Raw genomic sequence first — 24,641 nt, forward strand, 5'->3', positions numbered from 1 at the left:
ATGTCTGTTTTTCTTGAAAAATAATTTTAGAGAATAATATCCTAACATTGTCAGGATTATAGAATACTTTCATTTGAAATTTGAACCCTTATGAGGTATTTTTACATTTGCGTCCCAGTTCATCTCCTACCTGTTTTCACTTAGGTCTTAAAATTTGAAATTATTTGGTGACGTTTCCATAAATTTGGTTTAATTAAGGACAGCATCATTGCTGTTGGGGTGCTAGTACTTGCATCAGCAAAGTTTGAAGGACAATTTGGATGATGCAGGTAGCATTCATGAGTGGAGGCAGCAGTATGCCTGAGCCTTAAGAGCATCATGATTCTTCCCCTGACCTGCCATGGGGCCTGGGGCGTGTGCTCACCTTGCTCAGAACCTTGGCCTGCATCTCTGCAAAATACAGGTGAGAAGAGTAGCCAGTTCCTGGAGTTGTGAGAATTAAGGGAGAGAGTGCATGAAAGGCTTTTAACACCCTGTACAGCGTCAAGAAAGTACTCAGTAGACACAAGTTCTCAATATTAATGTATAGACCAAGCAAGTCAATTCGCTACCTTTTCTGTCCCCTATTTCCTGTTGGTCTTTACTGCTTCTATTGTATAAGAGAATACAGAATGTGGGGAAAATGTGGGCTTAGTTTAAATAGGAGGAGTACTTATGGCACAGATCCAAAGAAATTTAGGCATGTTCACTGTGAAAATTAGATATGCATGAAGTGGACTGTAATTATATTTACAAGAGCAGGTGGATAAATATTACCGGACTGTGTGCTTTACGAAGTCTAAAATCACAGGCTTACTTGGTTCCTTCTTTGCAGTTCAGTTGAGTGAAACTTTTTCAGATGTTGTTTTAAATGGCAATGGTCTTTGGGGAAGACTTTCTGGAGCTACCGCTCCAAAAAGGGGATTTGAATGTTATGTTTTGGCAAAATCTTAAAAGTCTAACCAAACTGGCTTGAGGTGGTATTCCAGAACTGGCCTGTACCACCTTGAAAGAGCCGATGGTTAAATTTTCATGAAATTTTTGAGTTTGTTGTTAAGCACAGCCACCGATAGAAACTAAATTATATGGACATATGGTTATATTTAAAACAAAGGCGATGAGTACTCAAAACATATCACTGCCTAATTGAATTTCTCTATCTCGTTAATAGTGATGCTCTTAGGTCCTTTCTGTTTTGTCGGTTTGGTGATGTGCTACTGGGCATCTCTTTCCCCGCCCATGCTAAGTGATGTGTTGATAGATGGAAGTTAGCCATGGTGGAGGTGTTTATTCCATGGAAACCAGCAGATGCTCTATTTTGGAGAGCTGGTCATTAAATATTGACCATCCTAGCTCTGGCCATGGGTAAAGGTGGCCTCTAGCCCCAAATATCACTCCTCTTTCTGCAGTGACAACTTGTAGGAGTTTACTGGATATACTACAGATTTCCCTTAAACTCCTACACCCATGCTTCTGCCTTTTTCACACATTCCATAGTTTTCTACATATCTAGAAACAAACGGGACATTTTTTAGTTGAAGTGAAGGGTCTTGTTAACCGTGACAAACAAAGGTAATTGTGAGCTGCTTGGGAATGGTGAGAATGTGGATATAAATTAATCACTTGATTTCGGCAATGTGTACTTAGTACCTTATAATATAATAAAGCTAAATTTCTTACTTTTTAGGCCCTGTGCCATGGTGGCCCCTGACATTGAGCTAATCTGTGAAATCATGTTAGTAGCTGAAGGGTTTGCAGACGCTCGCTCATTAGCCCGCAAGTTCCTTACATTGTACACGCTCTGCAGGGGGCTTCTCTCCAAGCAGGTGAGGGGCTTTTTGTTCCTTTGGCTTGGTTTTTATATCCCATTAAAACTGCTTTGGAAATATAGATGCTGGGTAATTTATCACTCACATGACGGTTAGACATCTTGGAGTCATTTTTTAAAAATTTTCTAGACAATTTTGAAAATATTTTACAGTTTTAAATTTTTTTTCTAAAATGAAACTTGAGACATTTTAAGTTGACCTTTTTTAAAAGATTTTATTTATTTGAGAGAGTATAAGTGGGTGGGGGGCAGAGGAGGGGCAGAGAGAAGCAGACTCCCTACTGAGCAGGGAGCCAGAGCCCGACCCACTAGCCGGCTGATTCCCAGGACCCCAGTATCATGACCTGAGCTGCAGGCAGATGCTTACCAGACAGGCACCCAGGTGCCCCTTAAGTTGACTATTTTTTTTTGGTACTTCATATAATTTTTATCAATGGGCTCTGTGATTTTCTTTAACCTTCAGCAATGCTATAATTATACATGGAATTTTATGATGTCTCCCTTTCTTGGTGAGAACATTATTTTCTAGTAAGAGATAGCAGGAGTGTTCCTAAGAATCAAAAGAAGTAAAAGCTGATGCTCTGAAGAACCCCTCAAGAAATTTTAAATTAAAATTTCTCTCACTTTGGTGGTAATGTTTTATTTGAAGGTGGGGTTGGCTTTTTTGTTTTTTGTTTTTACTTTTGCTCTACAAGTCCCTAGTCTCTGAAGTGGGTCAAACATACTCTTTACTCTCCTCACGACCTTGATTTTTTTTTGTTTGTTTTTTAAGCATAGTTGAAAATGATACTACATTCGTTTTAAGTCCACAGCAGAGTGACTCGGTATCTCTGTCCCTTTGGTCACGCTCACCACAGGTGTAGCTCCCATCTGTCACCCTACGAGACTATTCCAGTACCATTGACTCGGTTCCCTGTGCTGTGCCTTTTATTCCTGTCCAGTCACTAGCTGCTTGCTGTTTCACCCGAGTTGCTGATGTGCTACAAAAATACCATAGGTATCAGCCTGACAATTTTTAAATTCAGCTTTGTGGTCACCTTTGACTTTGGTCTTTTGATGACCTTTCATTAATTCCTGGTGACATTATTTTGCAGCTTTTCCAACATGAAAGTATTAAAATGCCACCGTCAGAACCACATAGTTACTTGTACTGACAGATGTACTCATTGTAAATTACCTGTTGTTGAGGTGGAACTGGGATCTGAGAGAGAAATTCATGTTGTCATTTTAATAACTAAATCTACATGCTGGGGGGAAATCATAGCAAATTTAATGATACGGAAAAAATGTTGATGACAGTGTTAAATGCAGAAAACAGCATACCAGACTAGATGTGATGTACAACTTGCATGTATTTTTTTATTTTAGACTCTGTGCATTTTATATATTTAAGTATGTACGTATGTGCCTGGAAGATATATTGTGATTTTTAATCAGTGTCTCTGGGTAATAAGACTGAGTATTTTTTATTTTTCTCCCTGTTTGTAATATCCTTTTTATTTTTGCAAGGAGTTCATTTTAATTTTATAATGGTCAGAAGTCAGAAGAAAAGAATGTCATTGAACCCAGGCAACACAGAGTTGCAACCACATCCATTCCCAGTGGTCATATTTAAACATTTAGTGAGCATTTCCTATATCCAGGTATTATGTTTGTTGCCGGTGATGATGAAGAAGGTAAACAAGAGCAAATGAAGCAAGTGCACTCAGATTTCTGAGTTCAGAGAACTTAGGAGATTCAGTTTACGTGAAATAAAAATGAGAAGAAAATGAAGGATGAGACGATGATCATGGTTTTAAGAGGGAGGTGTTGGGAGCAAAGTTAGAATAGTCAAGGGAAGTGCTCTCCAACTAGACGAGTGTCATGGATGAGATGAGGGAAGGCAGGGAGACCAGGACAGAAGGGCTGAGTTAGGAACAGTCACTGATACGTTTCTAAGCTGTAGGAATAGATTTAAGAGGAACCAGTGGACATTTTTAAAAAAAAACAAATAAATAAATTTACTTATTTGTTTATTTACTTATGAACGCATGTGTTGAGGGGGAAGGGACCAGAGGGAGAGGGGGACCGAGAATTTCAAGGAGACTCCCAGCTGAGCATGGGGCCCGATGTGGGGGGCGCTCTCACGACCCTGAGATCATGACCTGAGCTGAAATCAAGAGTCGGATGCCTAAACCACGGAGCCACCCAGGTGCCCCACTAGTGGACATTTTTTTAAATTTAATTTAATTTTTATTTAAATTCACTTGGCCAACATACAGTACATCATTAGTTTCCGAAGTAGAGTTCGGTAATTCATTAGTTGTGTATAACACCCAGTGCCCATCACATCCCGTGCCCTCCTTAATGCCCATCACCCAGTTACCCCATCCTCCCACCCTCCTCCCCTTCAGCAACCCTCAGTTTGTTTCCTATAGTTAAACCAGTGAACATTTTTGACTAACGGAGTGACATAATGAAAATGGTGAAGGTTACTGTAGTACTCCATGCCTTGACATGTTTAGGAGGGTCACCAACTTCTCTTAAACCTGTGTCCAGAATTTCTCCTACTACCTCCTCTCCTTTAATGTTCTCACTGCACTGACTAAGCTCTCTTCCCAATCTCCCTGGCTTTCACACTCCAGTCCTTCACCCTTTCCACTTCTCCACAAGCCCTAGTCTACTTCTGCATCAGTGGCTCTCCATGAGCCAGCATAAAAACTACTTCTTCTGTTGAGACTCCGGACACACCTGTGTGTGTCATATGCACAGCTGTGAAACAATTTTCACCCGACACTTCTTACCCTTCCTGTTTGCAGTGCATTCTGGTATGTTTCATTCTATTCTGTTCTCTTTTATTGTCAGCAGAAATGATGGTCAAGACCTACTAAAATTGAATTTACTAGTGCACTAATGGATTGAAGGACATATTTATACATGGATGTATTGTTTCACTGCCCACAAAGCATTAACTCATTTTATTCCTACAACAGCCCTGTAGAGTGGTTAGATTCTTTTATGTGCCTTTTTATAGATGACGCTACTTGGAGAGGGTGGTGATTTTCCCAGAGGCATAGTTGGGAGATAGTTGAGAGAAGGGTTGTCACTCTGTGGGTTGTAGATGAAAGGCAAAAGACAGTAGACCTGTTGTATGTGATCAGTCCGTTAATTCATTGTCCCTTTACTGAGCACCTGCCCTGGGCAGTGCACCGTGCTGAGACAAAAGGGAACAGATCTGGGCTCTGTCCTCCAGGAGCCCGGAGCCCGTGAAAGGCATCTTCCATCGGGATTATGTAAAAGTCTCAAAGCAGAGTGGTACTATTTTATCACTGAATTTTAATACTAGAGCTTGGACTGTATTCAACACCAACATCGGTGCTGGAGCGCCCAAGTGATGAAGAGGTAGAGTCCTTAGGACGAATAGAGATCTGGGGCTGGGAGGGACGGACTCAAGGGGCCGTGTTTGGAGGTGAAAACGTGCAGGTCGTTCAACTCCTGAGTCAGCAGGTTTCTGGGGGAGAAGAGCCGGGAAGATGACTGGAGCCTCGGGCACACACTGCAGCTCAGTGCTTTGGGCAGAGGTCTGCTGACAGAGGCAAAGAGCCATGGGAAGAGGCAGGAGGAGACTGAAGGGACATGGTTGTCATAGTTGGAAAAAGAGGAAAACACTACTTCACATCCTTAGAGCATGGATTTGTCTGAACTCTTTCCTTAGAGCTTTTGGCTTCTACCTCTGGAATGAGACACTTACTTCCTCATAAAATGTTTGAGAATATATAACTATGTTTTGATTTTTAGGATCATTATGACTGGGGACTTCGCGCTATTAAATCTGTCTTGGTTGTAGCTGGCTCCCTGAAACGAGGAGATAAAAATAGACCCGAAGATCAGGTACCGCAGTACTAACTTGGTTTTGTGGCGTGGGTAGCTCAACAGCTTCACAGAAATGAGAGTATATACCCGGATGGTGGGCCATGCGTAGTGCAACTTTGAACAAATAGAATCTCTGTTTCATGTAGAATATCCTGAGGACTGGCATTTCTTATGTTATAAAAGATAACTATTCTTGAGTATGAGGATATAAATACAGGAAAGAAAAGGGGATTTTCTAGGTGCTTTTGAAATATCAGCTACAAAAAATACCTTGGCGGTCATAATCAAATAATTCAGCAATCACTGGTTGATTTCCTCTGAGGAACATTTAGAGAATCTGATTAATTGATTTGGGAAATTAATCCTGAAAAGTCAGTGAACACATGATCTCACGGAGCAAAGTGTGTTCCTCTCATGGGCTGTACGATGAGCGTGAGGAATGGAACAGGAAGAATGGTCGCCTGACACCAGTGAAATGCTCAGGTGGCTAGTCACAGCTGCTGGGGCAATGTTCCGTCCCTGCTGGGGAGAAACAGTAACAGCCTTCTCTAATTTTTTTTTGGAAGCGTTTTTCCTTTATTAAAGAGTGAGAACAGTGGATATGCAACACTGTATATATTCTGTACGGCTTGAGAAGCTGAAAAACTCTATTCCTATGAGTTTCTTTTCACGTTAAAGGATACTTACATAATTTTCTACTTCTGTAATACTTCCTTCTCTTCCTCTCAGTCATAATTAACCACTGGGTAGGGATTTTCTTGCATTTCTTTGCTGTGTTATTATTGTTGTTGGATTGCTTATCTTCTTTCTGGAAAAGTCATGCTGATGTTCAAGTTACTGCTTCTAAACTCTAAAGCCCTCTTTGGTTTTCAGCCAATACAGAACAAATACCCAAACTAAAAATGGTTCAGTTTATCATTCTGAGATTCTCAGAGATTCTCTTTGAACAAAATGATCTGATGGGCCTGGTTAATTTATATCCTGGAGTCTGAGGATCAAGGAGGGAAGGGCCTCAGACTCTCTGTCAAGATCAAAACAGAGAGTTGCTGGAACAGAACCTCCTTCCTGACTTGAGTTTGAGGTTTGTGATATCAGCAGAGCCTTCTCGTGTTCTGATATGTGAACCTGGAAGCATTTACCCTTTCTATAGATAGAGTGCCATCCTCATGGAGGACCAGTATCAATATCCCATGCTTTAGATTTAAGGTTTAAAAATAACATCTTCAGTTGTCAAGCTGTTCATTACACCCTGTATTGGCTTCTTCAATAAAGTGTTTTCTTTCTAGGTACTCATGAGAGCACTGAGGGACTTCAATTTGCCTAAAATAGTGACCGATGACATTCCCGTGTTTCTGGGCCTGGTTGGTGACCTCTTTCCAGCCCTGGATGTACCCCGGAGGAGAGCGCCACACTTTGAACAGATGGTCAGGCAGTCCGCCCTGGAGCTCCACCTGCAGCCCGAGGAGAGCTTCCTTCTTAAAGTAAAAGGAGCATGTACTTTTCCATGGCAGCTCTTGGGATTTGCAGTGAGAATTACTCTATTTAAGTGATCTTTAACCAAAACATTAACTTACATATTCCACGGACCTTCATGCCATCTTAATATGTTCTTTAAAGCGTTCTAACCCAACAGGCTTTACTACAGTAAACAGAAATAATTATTTTGTAGTTCGATGTGAGAAGGAACATACAAATAAGTCATGGTTTTAAGTGTAAGCGTACTTTTGTTCAGTTGATAAAATTTCTTCGTTGTTCTTGGTGACATGCATCAGAAATTAATTTTGCTCTCTTCTCTCCATCTTAGAGAAACTTGGAAGTAAATCCTTAGTACATGCTTTTAGTGGGGAAAGAAATGTCAACATGTGTGACATCTGACTTCTCAAGGACTTGTGCATATACATGCTCAATTTGGGTGTAGTGAATACACGGACGTTAAAATACATTTAGTATCTCTTTTAGATATTGTCAAGGATGTAAGTCATTACTCAGGTGTGGATAATTAGCCTTGTACTGTTTTTGTTCAGCACTTCGTGAAGAGTCATTGGTTTTGTAAGTAATTCCTGCCACGTACCAAGTACTAATGTACCTCACTCTGCCTGTGGCTGTGACTCACTGAGTAATGGTTTGTCTTCATTCTTACTCCCATGTCGTACTTGGGGAAATTGAGGAGAAACTGTAGTTTGCACTTGTCATCTATTTTAACTTTCCTGGAACATAATTTTGTCAGTGGGAGCTGGCTTGAGTTGTCAGCCAAGAATTAAGCAAAAAATGGGTAGGGATTTTTTTCAGGGGGTGGGGGGAGCCAGGTTCTTGTTTTTGTTTTTTTGCTTTGTTTTTAAATGACCAATTCATTAAAGGAACCAGTGACTGACTGTTTGGTTGGCAGGTTGTCCAGCTTGAGGAGCTGTTGGCAGTGCAGCACTCTGTCTTTGTGGTTGGAAATGCAGGCACGGGAAAGAGTAAGGTATGGTAAATTGCCTGTTCGTTTTCAGCCATGGGAGGAACGCATTTTGATCGGGCGTATTTTCATTTCTGCTGAGGAGTTCGTTTAGTCAAAGTCCCCCATAATTTTGAGTTGGAATCCGAGTCTCTAATACTGCTTTTTGATCCATGGACACTATTTTTTTTTCATATTAGTGGCAGGGAGAATGTAGCACATAGAACCTTGTGTTCAAATAGGAAAAGCAAGCTGAGAGAAGATTGGGCTTTCCATATTTATCAAAACTACTTTTTTTATCTCTCCCAAGTTATTTTAGATTCTCCTTCCCATATCACTAAGAAAAACCCAAATATTTTCCTTCAGTACTTTCTCAGAAACAGAGCGCTCTGTAGGGGCAAAAGGAAACTTGAAAAGCAAGGGAGACAGCAAAACCCATATTTTGGGGGTACCTGTTATGTGCTTTGCTGGGTGCATTATGTGTAATTTATTGTGCACAGCAATGATGTGCTCTGGGTATTATCCCTTTTTTTTTTTTTTTTTTTTTTTTTTTACACCTCCCTGCTTGATTTTGTTTGATCTCACTGACAATCCTGGCAACATACTTATTTTCTTGGTTGGCAGACGGTATATGCAGAACTGCATGCATTTTAATTCAGAGTGCTTGGGTATAAACATACTGAGTAGCCAAAGACTAAAAATCATCAGACTGGGCATAGAAGACTTTAGAGCATGGGTGTGTATAGAACTTGCCAGTATTTAGATCCGAACCCGAAGTGGGACAATTGCAAAGGGAGGCCTAGTATCGGAATTTTCTAGTGAAAAATGTAAGAATTGAAATATTGAAGTAGATAACTGATAGACCTGTAATTATTTTGTTAGAGTAAGTTTCAGATGTGGGCCATGGTTCAGGGAAGGATAAAATTAAATTCTATAATTTCCAGTAGATTAATGGTTTCTAAAAATACAAGCTTAATATTCCTAAAGCATTCAATTTCTTTCATCTAGTCTTCACTGATTCTGGTCTATCCAACCTTTACTTAAGCTGATAGAATTAGAACACTGGAGCTCACGGCCATGTTACTTAGCAACTTACTCTTCCAAAGTATTTAGCAATTGTTTGTCAGTCCTTTGAATGCCTATGAGTCGATTAGGAAATGATAAATATCTAAAATAAAAGTCATGGCTTTTCAGAGAAAGCCAAAAGGATAGTTGGGACAGATATTTGGCGTAGGGTGTCAGTTAATTAAACAGACATAGATAAAGCATCTATCTGGTAAATTCTTATCCTCAAGGCTGCTTTTGCTCAATTATCTAGATGAGAGTTTCTCGGCTGCATTCACGGTTGCCATGCTGGGTCTGATTACTCTTTGTCGTGGAGGCTGTCCCGTGCATTCATTGTAGGCTATGGAGCAGCATCCGTGGCCTCTGTTCAGTAGCGTGCCCTCTTCTTCAAGTGCAGAGCATCTCCTGCTAAGAACTGTTGCTCTAGGTCACTGGGTGTTAGAACACGTCCAAACTAGCATCACACGTGTCACCTGGGACGTTATTAGCAATGCCGATCCTCAGTCCCACCCTAGACCTGCCTTAGAAACTCTGGGATTAGGCCCCGCCATCTGTGTCTTAACACCCTCTAAGCAGTTCTGATGCGCTTACCTACAGGCAGAGTGGATTTTCATAACTTGAACAGGAACACTTGTTGACTTATTTGCACACAGGGTTTAAAATCTTAAATGATAGAGTGAGCTCCTCTAGCCTACATGGTTCAAAGAATCCGGTGAAGAGATCATAAGAGATGGTAGGAGTACATTTTTCAAGATGGTAATGAAAATGTGCACATGTCAGTTTTTCCCCATACTTAATATACTCAGAATATCTAGGGAAGGAAAATCCTTTAGAAATCGTTTGCTTTCCATTTGCCTTACAGGAGTATTAATTTTCTTAGCTTTTTCCTTCTTCCCTTCAGATTTTGAGAACACTGAACCGAACATATGTTAACATGAAACAAAAACCTACTTGGAATGACTTAAACCCCAAAGCTGTGACAACAGATGAACTCTTTGGTTTCATACATCACGCTACTCGAGAATGGAAAGATGGCAAGTAGTATTTCCCTGTTACAAGTGCAAAAATTTTTTTATCCAGAAAACTATTTCTCAGTTCAGGCCAATTTCAGTCATAGTGGTAGATTTATTGTTTATGTGTTGGCATTATTGGAAATGGAGTAGCTCACAACAGCATTTATAATGAGTAAATTAAAACCAAATCTGATTAAGTGGTCAATTTGCATTCAGCAAGTTTACGCTCGGAGCTGTGTATTTTATCCCGCATTAATTATGTCGGGGCTCCCTGTAAACCAGGCAAGAAGTGAACTTGAATGCCTCAGGAGAATTTGTAAAGTATCTGATGCAAGACACAGACTGAGTTTCAGGCAGACACTATTCTAGGCACCAGGGACAAAAGTTAAGGGGACAAGTTTCTTGTCCTGAAAGTATTTGCAGACAAGCAGATCCTTTTGTTCAAATCTGTTACTTCCCATTTCCGTAAATGCACTAACGTTGGCATCATCTTTGAGTCCTTTCTCCCTTTCACACCTTACATCCAACCTCACAGCAAATCCTTTAGGCTTTACCTTGTCTTCCAGTACCCTTTGCCTTCTCTGTCTGGTCTCCCTGCAGTTCATTTTCCACACAACAGACAGAGGGCGCTCTTCAAAATACGAGTTCCCTGCTTACAGTTTCCTTTGGGTTCCATCTCCCTTAGAATCCAAACTTTATCCCAGGCTTACAAGGTTCTATGGGATTAGGGCCCTCATCCCCCAGCTCCGATCTCATTTCCCGTGCTCTACTCCTCACTTACCATAATCCATACACTCGGGCCTCCTTGCTCTTCCTTGAACATGCCAAGCATCTTCCCATTGAGGGCCCCTGCACTTGATGTTCCCACCATTTGCAGCCTTAAGTTATGGAAGCGTCTGGTCAAATGCCACATCAGAGAAGGCCTCGCTGAGCATCCTGTCTATAGGAGCATGCCTCCCCATTCTGTTTGCTTACCATGTGTATCCACTTAATTTGGGGACAATCAAAATTTACTCTTTTTTATATCATCCTTTTTAATCATCTTTATATCATCTTTTTTTAAAGGACTTTGGCAGGAAAGGACTAATACCAGTTTATGCTGAAAACCTGTGGAAGCCGTTCAGATCAGTGATCATTAGAAAACGTTGCTGGCTTTTTTTTTTTTTTTTTTTATGAGTCGTGGTAGTAGGTTTTGCATACTGTTGTTGATTTTTGCACAAAATATTTCACAGGAAACCTTCCACCTACATGCATCAGAACAGTTTTTCTCATTATATACTTGAGTTTTGAAAAAGCAATGATTATTAAATACATCATGTAATACAATGTCTAGAAAAGTAGTGACAGCAAAAAGGACTGTGGGTTTAAAATATTTTTATTGGGGCACCTGGGTGGTTCAGTCGGTTGACCGTCCAACTCTTGGTTTCGGCTCAGGACATGATCTCAGGGTCTTGGGATCAAGCCCCACATCCAGCTCTGTAGTCAGTGGGGAGTCTGCTTAAGGATTCTCTCTCTCTCTCTCTCTCTTTGCCCTTCCCCCCAAGATAAATAAATCTTTAAAAAATAAATGTTTTTATCTTCTCATCTTGTACTAAGCCAATGACCAAATTTCTCAAAGAAATATAAAACACCTGAATTAGCTTCAGAATTCTATCCCATAAATATTGGTTATAGAAAAACGGAGAAAGGTTAAATAAACTAGTATTTGGCCTAAAATAGATACTGAATATATGTACATGGAAAAGGATAATGTCTTCATTTGGTGTAAGTTTTGAGCTGCATGTATGTTACCCTCTATAAATCCCCACACATGTTCTTCAAGAAAGCTACTATCATCTTCATGGAACTGTGGGAGAGCCTCAGAGAAGGTAAGGTGCATCCTCCTGGAAGTGAAACCTGCCCATTGGTCTGCAGTCCAGATGTAGCTCAAAAGGTATCCCACATTGCCCATCAGAAAGAGGCAGCAAATTTATTTACTTAATAAAAGAGCGTCCTATAGAAATAATAGCAGTTTATTTTAGAAATAAACAGCACACAACTCTATTCTATATTAGGATGATTTACTCTTTTTTTTTTTTAAATTCAGTTAGCCAACATAGAGTACATCATTAGTTTTTGATACAGTGTTCAGTGATTCATTAGTTGTGTATAACACCCAGTGCTCATCACATCCCGTGCCCTCCTTAATGCCCATCACCCAGTTACCCCATTCCGCCATGCACCTCCCTTCTGAAACCCTGAGTTTGTTTCCCAGAGTCAAGCGTCTCATGGTTTGTCTCCCTCTCTGATTTTTTCCCATTTAGTTTTCCCTCCCTTCCCCTATGATCCTCTGTTCTATTCCTTATGTTCCACATATGAGTTAAACTATATGATAATTGTCTTTCTCTGATTGGCTTATTTCACTTAGCATAATCCCCTCCAGTTCCATCTATGTCCATGTAAATGGTAGGTATTCATCCTTTCTGGTGGCTGAGTAATATTCCATTGTATATATGAACCACATCTTCTTTGTCCATTCATCTGTTGAAGGGCATCTCATTTCCTTCCACAGTTTGGCTCTCATGGACATGCTGCTATGAACATCGGGGTGCATATGGCCCTTCTTTTTACTACATCTGTATCTTTGGGGTAAATACCTGTAGTGCAATTGCTGGGTCGTAGGGTAGCTCTATTTTTAACGTCTTGAGGAAACTCCATACTGTTTTCCAGAGTGGCTGCACCAGCTTGCATTCCCACCAACAGTGTAAGAGGGTGCTCCTTTCTCCACATCCTCGCCAACATTTGTTGTTTCCTGTCCTGTTAATTTTAGCCATTTTTACTGGTGTGAGGTAGTATCTCACTGTGGTTTTGATTTGTATTGCCCTGATGGCAAGTGTTGGAGCATTTTTTCTTGTGGATCATTTACTCTTAATGTATAGGTCTCTTCTCATCCATTTTGCGAGAACAAGCGAATCTTAAGCATGATGGACCAAAATGGATCATCCTGGATGGAGATATTGATCCCATGTGGATTGAGTCACTAAATACTGTCATGGATGACAACAAGGTGAATAATACCTTTTAGCTAAACAAATATCACACTGGGAGTGTAGGAAGATCTTTTCACTTGTTGATTTGAATGCTAGTTTTTCATCATTAACCTAATGTTCTTTATGTAATTGCTGTTTTGGTAAGTGGCACTATCCTGATAGTTCTCTTAATTTCATTGGTAAAGATTTGAAGGGAAATACATTTTTCTTGTCTGCATAAATTTAACCACCTTTAAAGAGAGATATACATCTGAGAATTTAGTTCATACACGCCTCACCATTTTCTAAGAGCCAGGCATAAATTATGTCTTCGGTTAAGTCTGCAGTACTTGGACAGTAAAAGGATGAGTTTGTGCCCTATGTAAATTGATGAAATATAGCTATTAAAACTAAGTAATTCCTATGGCTACAGAATGAGTGTAAATGCATTTCTAAGCATTTTGCTGTGGTTGATCCAGCATTCCCAACAAAGACAAAAAGCGATAGTCCAGGTCCGTGAGACACCACTTAAAGCAACACAAGGTCTGTGGTTAGGGTCAGGAGAAAGAAATAGGCAATCATCCTTGCTACAGAACAGAATTACTAACCCCCTTAAATGAGCGGTAATTACCGCTTCCTGCATTAAGACATTGTTCATCATAAAATGTAGGTCTGAGATCTTTATACTTGCATGAGATTCTATAGCACAATTGATAATTGTGGTATTTCAGATTCTAAAGAAAGTTTTTGTGTGTGTGTGTGGTATTCAGGCCTTTTCATGTAATCAACTCTTAGAACAAATGTCTCCTATTTAGTAGTAATTACCACAGACATTTAAAGGTTGGCATGAATGAGTCCATGTTGGGGAGTTCGTTCCTCAAGGGTCAGTGAGCTCCCCTCAGGGATTAACTGAGATCTTTATGCAGACCACTCTTCAAACTCGGGAGAGTGAGCTCATTGCTTTTGGCACTTGTACCGGGGGCTCGGGAGAGGGAGTACTTGGTGTTGTTCTGGTGAGTTAGCCGCATAGCCTTTGCCCCCCAACGACAACGCCTCTTTTCTGCTGTGCTGGTCTGTCCAGGTGCTGACCTTAGCCAGCAATGAGCGCATAGCACTCACCCCCTCCATGAGGCTGCTCTTTGAGATTCATCACTTGCGGAGCGCAACCCCGGCTACTGTTTCCAGAGCTGGTATTCTGTATGTGAACCCACAAGATCTGGGCTGGAATCCGTGAGTACTGCTTTTTTTTTTTTTTAATTGTGGTAAAATATTCATAACCAAAAACACTCTCACCATGTTTAAGTGTACACTTCAGTGGCATTAAGTACGTTCACATTGTGAAACAACCATCAGCCCCATCCGTCTTTGTAGCTTTCTTCATCCTCCCCAACGGAAGCCCCATCCCCATTAAACAGTAACCTCCCTTTCTCCTTTCTGCCTCTCTGAATCTGATTCTGCTAAGTACCTCTTAAAACTGGAATCATACGGTAATTGTCTTTTTGTGGCAGGCTTATTCAGCTTAGTGTAATGCCTTTAGAGTTCATCCGTGTTATAGAATGTTCCGGAATTTCCTTCCTTTTTAAGGCTGAATGATGTTCCATTGTATGTGTACAACACATTTTGCTTATCCATTCATCTGTTGATAGGCACTTGGGCTGCTTCTACCTTTTGATGGTTGCAAATAATACTTTCGTGAACATAGGCATACAGGTATATTTTTGAGTGCTTCCAATTATTTTGGATATATACCCACAAGGGGACTTTCTAGATGATGTGGTAATTCTATTTTTAATTTTCATTGGAGCCACCATACTGTTTTCCATAGTGGCTGCACCATTTTGTGTTCCCTCTAACAGTGTACAAGGTTCCAATTTCTGCACATTCTCGCCAACACTTGTAATTTTCTCTATTTTTTATGACAGCCATCCTGATGGGTGTGAAATGGTATGTCACTCTGGTTTTGATTTATATTTCCCTAATGATTAGTCATATCGAGCATCTTTTCATGTGCTCATTGGCCATTTGTGTATTTTCCCTGGAGAAATGCTTATTTCAGTCTTTTGCCTAGGTTTTAAATCTAGTTTGGTTTTGTTTTTATTGTTGTGGATATTTCTTTTTTCAGTCTTAGGTTTAAAACTAAAATTTTATGTGATCATTTGAAGAAAGTATTAGCAAATAAATTGAAAGCTAATTGAATAGGCTAAAGATAATGAAATTAGCACCTGTATGATTTGTCAGTTTTAGTTGGACATTACCCTGTTCACACCTTGTACAAGTTAAGAACTCGGTATTTGTTAAATAAGTGAATAAGTAATAATAATAGTTCATATGGAGCACTGAGACATAAATCATTTATATAAATATATTAATATGTCATATAAACACATGTATATTCATACGTATGTGTATAATAGCCATACATGAAGAGCAGTAATGCTTTGATTCAGAACAGACTGACTGTGCCCACCTGCTTACTCTTCAGATGCTTGCACTTTCCAGAATTCATCCTGGAGGTCATGTGTCGCCGCCTCTAGCATTCCCACTAGGAGCTGCGGAAATAATGCTTGACCTCCGCAAGTGACACGTGCTTGCGCCTGGTGTGCTGCTGGTGTCAGAATCTTCTGTTGACCCTCTACCCTGCTCTGTGACCCCAGAGGCTGTCCAGGCTGCGCAGGCTGATCCCAGAGCCACTTCATTGGGCTGCTTGCCCTCTGGCTTCCGGTTGGTTTGGCCCATGAGGAACCCTAGCAGGAAACGAGAAGGAGAGAGACAAGAGTGAGGTCAGGCTATTTATTTCCCTGGCTCCCTCCCCGCAGTGTTGCATCAGGATGACTGTGTCCCTCAACGGCAGGTCACTCTCCTCTAAAATGTCTCTGTACGATCCATCCCTTCCACACCATGGTAGTCCTTCGTTCCCTTGTCCCTGCAGGCACAGGTACACTACCCGTTCCTCAGTTGATACCTGTGGCACAGCTCTCTCCCTTCGTTTCCCTGCTCCATGCCCACCTTTGCCAACAGTCCTTCTAGATCCTTCCCTGTTACCCTGTTTTGAGGATGACCTCTGCTCCCTGCCAGATGCTTGACTGATGGCACTTCTCCAGGCTCTTTTCTCTGGATACTGATTTGTTCACTCGAGGTCTCACCACAGCAAAGTAGAGCCCTGCCCACACTTCTGTTTTAACAGGGTTTTATTGGATCTGTCTGGGGAAGGGGTGATTTTCAAAAGCCTAAAATGGAGAGTTCTTCTTGAGCTAATAGGTCCTTTCCCCAGCTAGGATTCAGACTGTCTTCTAGATGCTTCTAGGGGTTTGGGGCTGGCTAAAAGAGAATCTCCAGTATCCCTTGATCCCCCTCTAGACAGCAGAGGCATTCTCCACACCCTCTTTCCTTCAGGGGACCCCTCACCCCTCTGGGTTTGGTCTGGCTTCAGTCATGAACCTCACAATTCCCAGGGTCTCAGTAACATCACCTGGAGATTCGTGCTAGTAAAAGCTGTCTAAATCCTTATTTCAAGGGCGCCTGGGTGGCTCAGTTGGTTGGGCGACCGCCTTCAGCTCAGGTCATGATCCTGGAGTTCTGGGGTCGAGTCCCGCATCGGGCTCCCTGCTTGGCGGGGAGTCTGCTTCTCCCTCTGACCCTCCCCCCTCTCATGCTCTCTGTCTCTCATTCTCTCTCTCTCAAATAAATAAATAAATAAATAAATAAATAAATAAATCTTTAAATCCTTATTTCAAGAAGGACTTTCATCTAGTAAGTCAAAGACTCTTAACTTGATTAGAAAAAAACACCCAATTTGCATTCCTATGAAAGTTAAACAACTCCGTCTTCACCATTACACTTTATTTTTACCGAGGTTTTTCTTTGATCCAGGATCAATGGGTAAGTTTTAATTTTCATGTGTGTGACCACAGACTCATTATCTAAAACAATGGGAATCTTCCCTAAAGGATGCTTTTATACTTTTACTTCCTACCACCAGAATCTTTAAATATACTACAGGAAAGTGGCTTTTTCAGACTGGGGGATATGTTTTCACTCCATATTTATTGGGTACATTGCTACCTTTAATGTCATAATATTAATTGCAGGGTAACTTTGCATGTATTGACTCGTTCAATCCTTAATTACGCTCTGAGATAAAATTATCAACCTAGTTTTCCAAACCTGTATCTGAGGTCTCAATTTCCCCGAACTTTTTAACTTGAAAGTGTTGAAAATTACAGTAAATCTGAAATGGTAGTAGTACCCTATCCACTTTTTTTCCACAGTACCAGTTGTTAGCATCGTCCAACATTTACTTCCTCTGTGAATGTATACACACTCTCACACAGGCATAGAGGCACATTTTCTCCTTTTACTTATTTTTGCAAAATTATCTGCAGACATTAAGCCCCTTCACCACTGTGTACTTGAGCATCTCTTCCCTAAGAACTAGGATGTTGTCCTACATGAACACAGTACAAGTAACGTGCTAAGATATTTGTTCTGGATACAGTATTATGTGTTAAACAGTAATTTTTCAAATTTTTTCAGTTAACTGAGAAATTTCCTTGGTAGGTTTTGTCTTTGTTTTTGTTTTTGTTTTGAATCCAGTGTCAAAACAAGGATGTTTTGCATGCATCATGCATTGCATCTACTTGTCTGTATTTTCTCCTTTAATATAGACTGTCTGCCTACCTCTTTCTCTCATGACATTCACAGTTTTGAGGGTAACCTGCCAGATTCCCAGAAGAGTGACCCATTGGTGGCTGCAAGGTGGTGACTTTCTAATTCATTCCTTCTATTTACATAGATGAGCTGACATTTTCCTAAAAGAATTCCTCCTCCTCTCTCCCCCTAATCCCCTCCTTCCCTCACCGGTCTTTCTCCCTTCCATTTTCTCTCTCACTTTTTCTCTCCCTCTCCCTCTCCCTCTCCCTCTCCATGGGCATCATTTTCTATTCATGGTTTCTTTTCTTTCGGTTCAGTGGGTTAGAATTCACTACCAACATGATCCTATTGAACGCTTGCTTGGTCCCAAGTTTGCCAACAAGAGCCCCTTCCAACCAGCCCCTTACCTGTTCTTTTTCACTTTTTCCTCCCCAGTCTTGGAGCACGTGGCTTTCTGGCTAGCCAACATGATTCTGGCTCCTTTCATTCTTCCTTCCCCTCGCCCGATTCCATCATTTCTCCAAGAAGCCAGAAGAAACGACTTTTTGTATAAGGAATGGTATTTAGAATCCCAGAGAACGATGTTAAGTGTGCTCATTGCTACTGATAGGTCATTGCTTTTAGGCTCTTTCAGTGAATGGAATTAGGAAATATATTTTCTTAATTCATACTGTGGGAAACCCTAAGTTATCATGGATAGAAGAGATGACAACATAGTTTGTTTATGGTATCTGTGATTCCATTTAAGGAATGAAAGTAGTATCATCATGTAAGCTTCTTAGACTTTTTTTTTTAAGATTTTATTTATTTGAGAGAGAGAGAATGAGAGAGAGAGAGCATGAGAGGGGGGAGGGTCAGAGGGAGAAGCAGACTCCCTGCTGAGCAGGGAGCCCGATGCGGGACTCGATCCCAGGACTCCAGGATCATGACCTGAGCCAAAGGCAGTCGCTTAACCAACTGAGCCACCCAGGCGCCCGCTTCTTAGACATTTTTTAAATTCACTGAGCTATTCTAAAAAATAATGTTATATACGCACTTAACAGACACAGAGCATATCATGTCAGACAACAAACATCCTTAAAAATCACATGAGTACGTGACTGGCTATCGAAATCAAATACTGTTCTGCTCGGTCCTAAGTGAGTTTACTAGGTGAATGCTGGATAGTTCATATATGTCTGTTGAGATCTTGGAAATTGAGAAAGAACGGGAATTAGAAGAAAATTTCTAAAAAATTATCAGCAAGATTTTTTATTCCCATTAGAAAGGGATGAAATGCATAAAAAGGGATTAAATGAATAGAAAAGGAAAAGCATACAGGTAATGAATTATTTAAATTCATTCGGAATTAAATTATTTAATTCACTTAAAATTAAGTCCCTTAACTTAAAATTATTTAAAGCAAACACAATTGAAAATGAGATGTTCCAAATGGTGTATTACTCAACTTCTAGATAATGATGGGAAAAGGTGGAATATCTCTGGAATTTAGTCTGATTCTAAGAGATTACTGGAAGATAAGTTTTGGGAGCCCCACCTTTAAATCATACTTACTCCTTTATTACTGTATGATATCCTTTTGATTTTGTCTCTCTCATCCTCTGATCTGCATTAGATGAGCTGGTTGTCTTTTTTTTTTTTTTTTTTTTTTATTTAATTTTATTTGAGATAGAGCAAGAGAGAGAAAGCATGAGCAGGGTGGAGGGGCAGAGGCAGAGGGAGAAGCAGGCTCTCCGCTGAGCAGGGAGCCCGATGTGGGGCTCAATCCCTGGACCCTGGGATCACAACCTAACCTGAAGGCAGGTGCTTAACCGACCTAGCCACCCAGGCACCCCAAGCTTGTTGGCTTTTACCCCCGCAATCCCATCCTTCCATCTTGGCCTCCTGTATATATTTGCAAAAATAGATTTAGAAATCATCAACATAACGCTGCCAGTCAGTATGTCTAACTTCTGCCATTTTTCCGCATCACCGTGAATGATGGAGAACCTGCAGCTTACTGTGGGGGGGGCATGTGTATAACCAGAGTTCTCATGAGTTCCTGCTCTCCTCCAGGACACTATTCCAATCCCAGACTCATGAGTAATACATTGAAAAGTTTTCAGGAGCCTGAAAACTTTGGCTACCTAGGTAGTTTCCAAACTCTAGGGTCTTAGAGTCGTGTGATCATGTGAATAGCACTTCTGAAGAAGGGCAGGGCAACACAGCTGAATATATGGAACACATTTGCAAACGCTGAAGAGCTGAAGATGCTCTGTTAGTGACCTGGATATTGGCATGATGATGATGCATTAAGGCATCACTATGTGGCTCCTTCCTGAGATAGGGGCACCAACCATCTCTCACGTAGGTAAGAAATAAATACAACCTTTTAGCATGTCATCTTCCACTGTATGTCATATAATAGCACTGTTTCATTTGATTATGTTCAAATGTATATCATTTCTTGGAAACCATAAGGGACTTTTTTATGAAGTAAGGTGGAAAGAATTGCCAACAAAGATCTGTATCTTCAGTTTTTGCCATTGCTGAAGGTAATAGTGTCTTCTTCTGAATTCACTATGTTTTAATGTCTATTTTTATTCCAAACTATGAAAATTTATCTGTAATTTATATGTGAAATTTTAAACTGTTGATATTTGACAATACAGACTTTTTTTACTCCCTAAGCCATATGGTGTGCTTGACCCCCCAGCAGAGGTCGTTTGGGGCCTTTTTAGGAGGGCATGCAAGATCACCTTTTGCCATGTCTCCTGGTTTGGTTGAACTGAAGTCATGCAAAGCCCTTTTCCCCTTCTCTGGCTCTCTTGAGGCTTCAGCCTCTAGTCATCCCCTCATAGGCTTTTACTCCTACCGACACCGAAGACCAGGGGGTGGAGGTAGAATTTGTTGTAACGCAGCAGAGCACTGGCCACCAACTCTTGGGCCCTGTAGGACTCTGCTGCCTTTAAGAGATGCTCAGATTTGCCGAGCCAGGGGATGACCCCAGTTCTCAGACTTGAACCAACTCTGTGCTGGATGGCACTTACTGAGAACTTGTTCTATGTCAGATAGTAATCCAAACACTTTCTGCACAAGAAATCGTCTCATCCTCAACGATCCTAAGAAGTTTGTGAGAAACTTAAAGCAACTCAGCCTAGGTAACGGTTAAAAAATGGTGGAGCTGGGATACGGATCCAGGCAGTCTGACTTGAGAACTCAGGAGAGCAGTCCCCTTACCACCCCCATTACCCTGGTAAAGCTCCGGACACTAACATTCTGCTTCCAGCAGCTGCTGTGCGGTTGAACAAGTAGCTCAGAGGTAGGTGAGGCCTTCGTGTCTTCATTTCCAGTAACTCACACTTGGTTGCCATTGTTCCCTGGTGCCCACTGTCCCCACCACCCAGAGATGCTCTCTCAAGTCACCATCTTGCGAGTCACCATCACCTGGACTTCACATGAAAACCATTTCTCTTGGCCCTGAAGAGGTTTTGACAGTTGATGCTGTATAAGTCTCACTATAGTGTAAATGTAATTGAACGGTTAATAGAGCCCTTGTTGTGGCACTTTGTAAAAATCAAAGGGAGCCTTTTATAGGATAATTATCTTGCCTTAATTTCTTCTGATAGTAGAAATGTGAAATCTGATTTGCCTATAGCAAGGTATAGTGGTAATCATATGGCTGCCCTGCTGGTGGCTAAATGTATTTATTATCACTGCCTTCTCTTTGATGAGAACTTTTCGAGCAGTTATTTTTCATTTAACATCACACAGTTTCTCCGCAGAGACGACTATTGGAGCTTCTAGGCTATGTTTCATTTTATTGATAAGTATGATTTTATTAATATGTTAAGAATACTAATGTATCAGAATTGATAACCTTCTATAAGCTCCAGATTAATACACATGTACCCAGGCGTGAGATAACCATTTCAGAGCTACTTATTAGAAACACATTATCTGCTTATTAGGTTGGAGTTACCTCCAATCCAATGCAAAAGGAGGGACTCTGAATAGCCCCTGTGGAATTTTCACCTTTTTATATGTAACTGATTTGTCATTACTAAATAATTGATCCCAAGATTAATCAAGAAAAATCCCAAGCTGTTTTCATAAATAAAGTCTGCCCTATGAAACCAGTTTCAGTCCCTTAGGAAATGACACGTGGTACCTCCTTATAAATGCTCAGTAATGGCCTACTTAGACTCTATTATGTTTGCCTTCTAAGTGCTATTAGGAGTTTCTGTTAATTTTTTTCATTAAGGTAAAATGGCCATTAGAACAAGTTTTTAAGGGGTCATTTAAAAATATTTTCCATTTGAGAAATAGAATGAACTCACTAACATGTCCCCGAAGGGTGACACCAAGCTGTGTTGAGTCGGGGGGAAGCTTTTGAGTTGGTGGAATTTGGCTTTTCAAGCCTTGTGTTCAATAAAAGATTTTCTGTGTTCTTTTTCAGGTATGTGGCCAGTTGGATAGACAGAAGGCGGCATCAATCAGAAAAGGCCAATTTAACTATTCTTTTTGATAAATATGTTCCTGCATGCTTGGATAAGCTGAGAACAAGCTTTAAAACCATCACTTCAATTCTAGAGAACAGCCTGGTACAGGTGCGGCTTTGGGCACACCATCCACGCTCTAGTCCTGGTGCGGTAGTGTGTGGCCTGACTGAGGCAGCAGGAGGTTTCGTTTGCTCGATGGATACGCAGAGAGGAGCGCCTGGGTGACCCAGTCGGTTGGGCATCCGACTCTTGATCTCAGCTCGGGTCTTGATCTCAGGGTCGTGAGTTCTGGCCCCGTGCTGGGCTCCATGCTGGGTGTGGAGCCTACCTGAAAAAATGAAACATAAAAAAAGAAGAGGCAAAGATCGCTGGCATCGTCAGGTTGCTCCAATCTGTCTTTCCCTTTCCCCAGCTCCATGTCCCCCAGTGTTTTTGCAAACCTACACACCTGTCACAGTCTGTTACCACTATGGGTTGTAGTCTGTTGGTTTTTTTTTGTTTTTTGGTTTTTGGTTTTTTTTTCATGAGACTGTCATCTAGAGGGCAGAAGCTACCTTGTATTTATTTTGATATCCCCAGAAATTTACAGAGTTCCTTGCACATAGCGCACATAGCGGGGGCCAAGTATGTGTTTACTTAATCACTGTGTTCCTCCAAGTATATTGGAATAGAATAAGAAGAACAAAGTAGTAACAACCGTATTTATTTTTCTGTCTTCTAAGAAACTGGCCTAGAGAAGGGGCTCAGTATGTTTTTTGACTACAGTAAATCCAGCAACTAAAGATGCTGGCTAGTAAAAGAAAGCTTCTGAGCTTGATCACCCACGGCCCTCCCATGCTCTTCTTCCTTTCTGTTCTCCCACCTCCCCCAGATGCTCATAAAGTCAGGTCACTCCCAATGGAGAGTTCATAATACTCCAGTTACTAGTCTGTTCTGATTCTCCTTCTGAGACAGCTGGTAAGACTGAAGGGTATATGTGATAGGTTGTCATGGAAGCAAATGAAAATAATTCACAGCACACAGAAATGAAGGTTGTGATCTTAATCTCAGCATGAAGAAAAACAGTCCCCAGCCTTTACAAGTATAAAACTTCATAAAAGGGTTACAATTAGAAATCCTTTTTTTTTTCCTCTAGGAACAAAATTGGTTTCAGAGTACTTTGTTACCATTAAGTTCCTATGTTACCAGATTTGTTTGAAGCTAAATTAGAAATAGTCACAAGCATAATAAGAAGAGAAAGTTCAGGTTTTTGGATAATTCACACACCAATTAAGTAAACGATAGTCTTCAACAGTAATTATCTGAGGTATAATTTATTTCTGAAAGCAGGTCTGAATTTATTCATAATGAATTAATTATGTGGTTACCCTAATTAGACTTCCTCTGGTGTAGTACTTGCAAAAGCATGATTGTGTTCTTTCTCAAGTTGACTTATGTATTGGTGTGATTCTCTGTAGTGTGAATTTTTTCATTCAAGAGTAGTGTGAAAATAGGTCAGTAGGAATTAATATGACTTTCCCTCTCACTTCCTTCTTTTGTAGTATTCAGAAATGGCATTTTATTCTCAGCTCCTTTTCAGCTGTTGTTTTATAGAGTAGTGTCTTTTCTGTGATTACTTGTAAGGACAAAATTCGAGATGAACGTGAGTACAAAAGGGAATACCTTCAAATGACTATTTTAAGAAATTAATGTGCTCCATTTTCCAATAAATGACATGTATTTGCTTTAAGTTTGGTTAGGTATATTGACTCCTTCATAATATACACCAGAGTCTGATGTTACTAATTGCTGACATAGAACTGCTCTAAGTGTTTTCCAAGTACTGTGTTTGGGAGAAAACAGAAGCGATGAATTAGTAGAGTCTCCAGATCAGCGGATAACGTCACATTGAAATCTTCCAGTCCCTGTTTTGGTTTTGGTTTTCACAGTCCCTTAGAGCACCAGGGCTTTTCTTGATAACAAATGGGTGATTTTTATTTCTTTTGGAGGCTTATTTTAAATTGGCAGATACGGAACTATATAACATAATAGAAACAAGAGAGAAGATTGAAAAACATTAACAGGCGGTCAACTTTTCAAATTGAAAACCTTTGCAAATTATTTCCAGGAGCTATTTTCCAGGTTACCCTGGGTTTTCCCCAGCTTTCATGACTGGGAGAGAAAGACCCACAGGCAATCCTGACCTGTTTTGTTACAGCTTGATGTCTGTCTGATAGTGATCAAATCTCCCGCTGCCTTCAGAAACCAGGAAAAGGGTACCGGGAGTTCTGAGAGTCTAGGATAATGTTACTAAATGACAACTGTTTCTGTGATTCAAAGAAGTAGCTG

General features: G+C 40.6%; 1 protein-coding gene across 1 annotated transcript in view; it reads left to right on the forward strand.

Moving 5' to 3' along the window:
• Positions 1-24,641, forward strand: part of DNAH11 (dynein axonemal heavy chain 11) — a 320,004-nt gene that overhangs the window by 138,257 nt on the left and 157,106 nt on the right. The window contains exons 36-43 of the mRNA XM_073898943.1: positions 1,667-1,805; positions 5,585-5,677; positions 6,946-7,140; positions 8,046-8,123; positions 10,063-10,195; positions 13,093-13,220; positions 14,264-14,412; positions 22,271-22,421. Of these exons, the coding sequence (XP_073755044.1) occupies positions 1,667-1,805; positions 5,585-5,677; positions 6,946-7,140; positions 8,046-8,123; positions 10,063-10,195; positions 13,093-13,220; positions 14,264-14,412; positions 22,271-22,421 (1,066 nt within the window). The remainder of the gene's footprint in view (positions 1-1,666; positions 1,806-5,584; positions 5,678-6,945; positions 7,141-8,045; positions 8,124-10,062; positions 10,196-13,092; positions 13,221-14,263; positions 14,413-22,270; positions 22,422-24,641) is intronic.

Source organism: Callorhinus ursinus, unplaced genomic scaffold (genome assembly GCF_003265705.2).
Source record: "Callorhinus ursinus isolate GAN/ISIS: 27379988/994484 unplaced genomic scaffold, GSC_fseal_2.0 scaffold12, whole genome shotgun sequence".
In the NCBI taxonomy this organism is placed as follows: domain Eukaryota; kingdom Metazoa; phylum Chordata; class Mammalia; order Carnivora; family Otariidae; genus Callorhinus; species Callorhinus ursinus.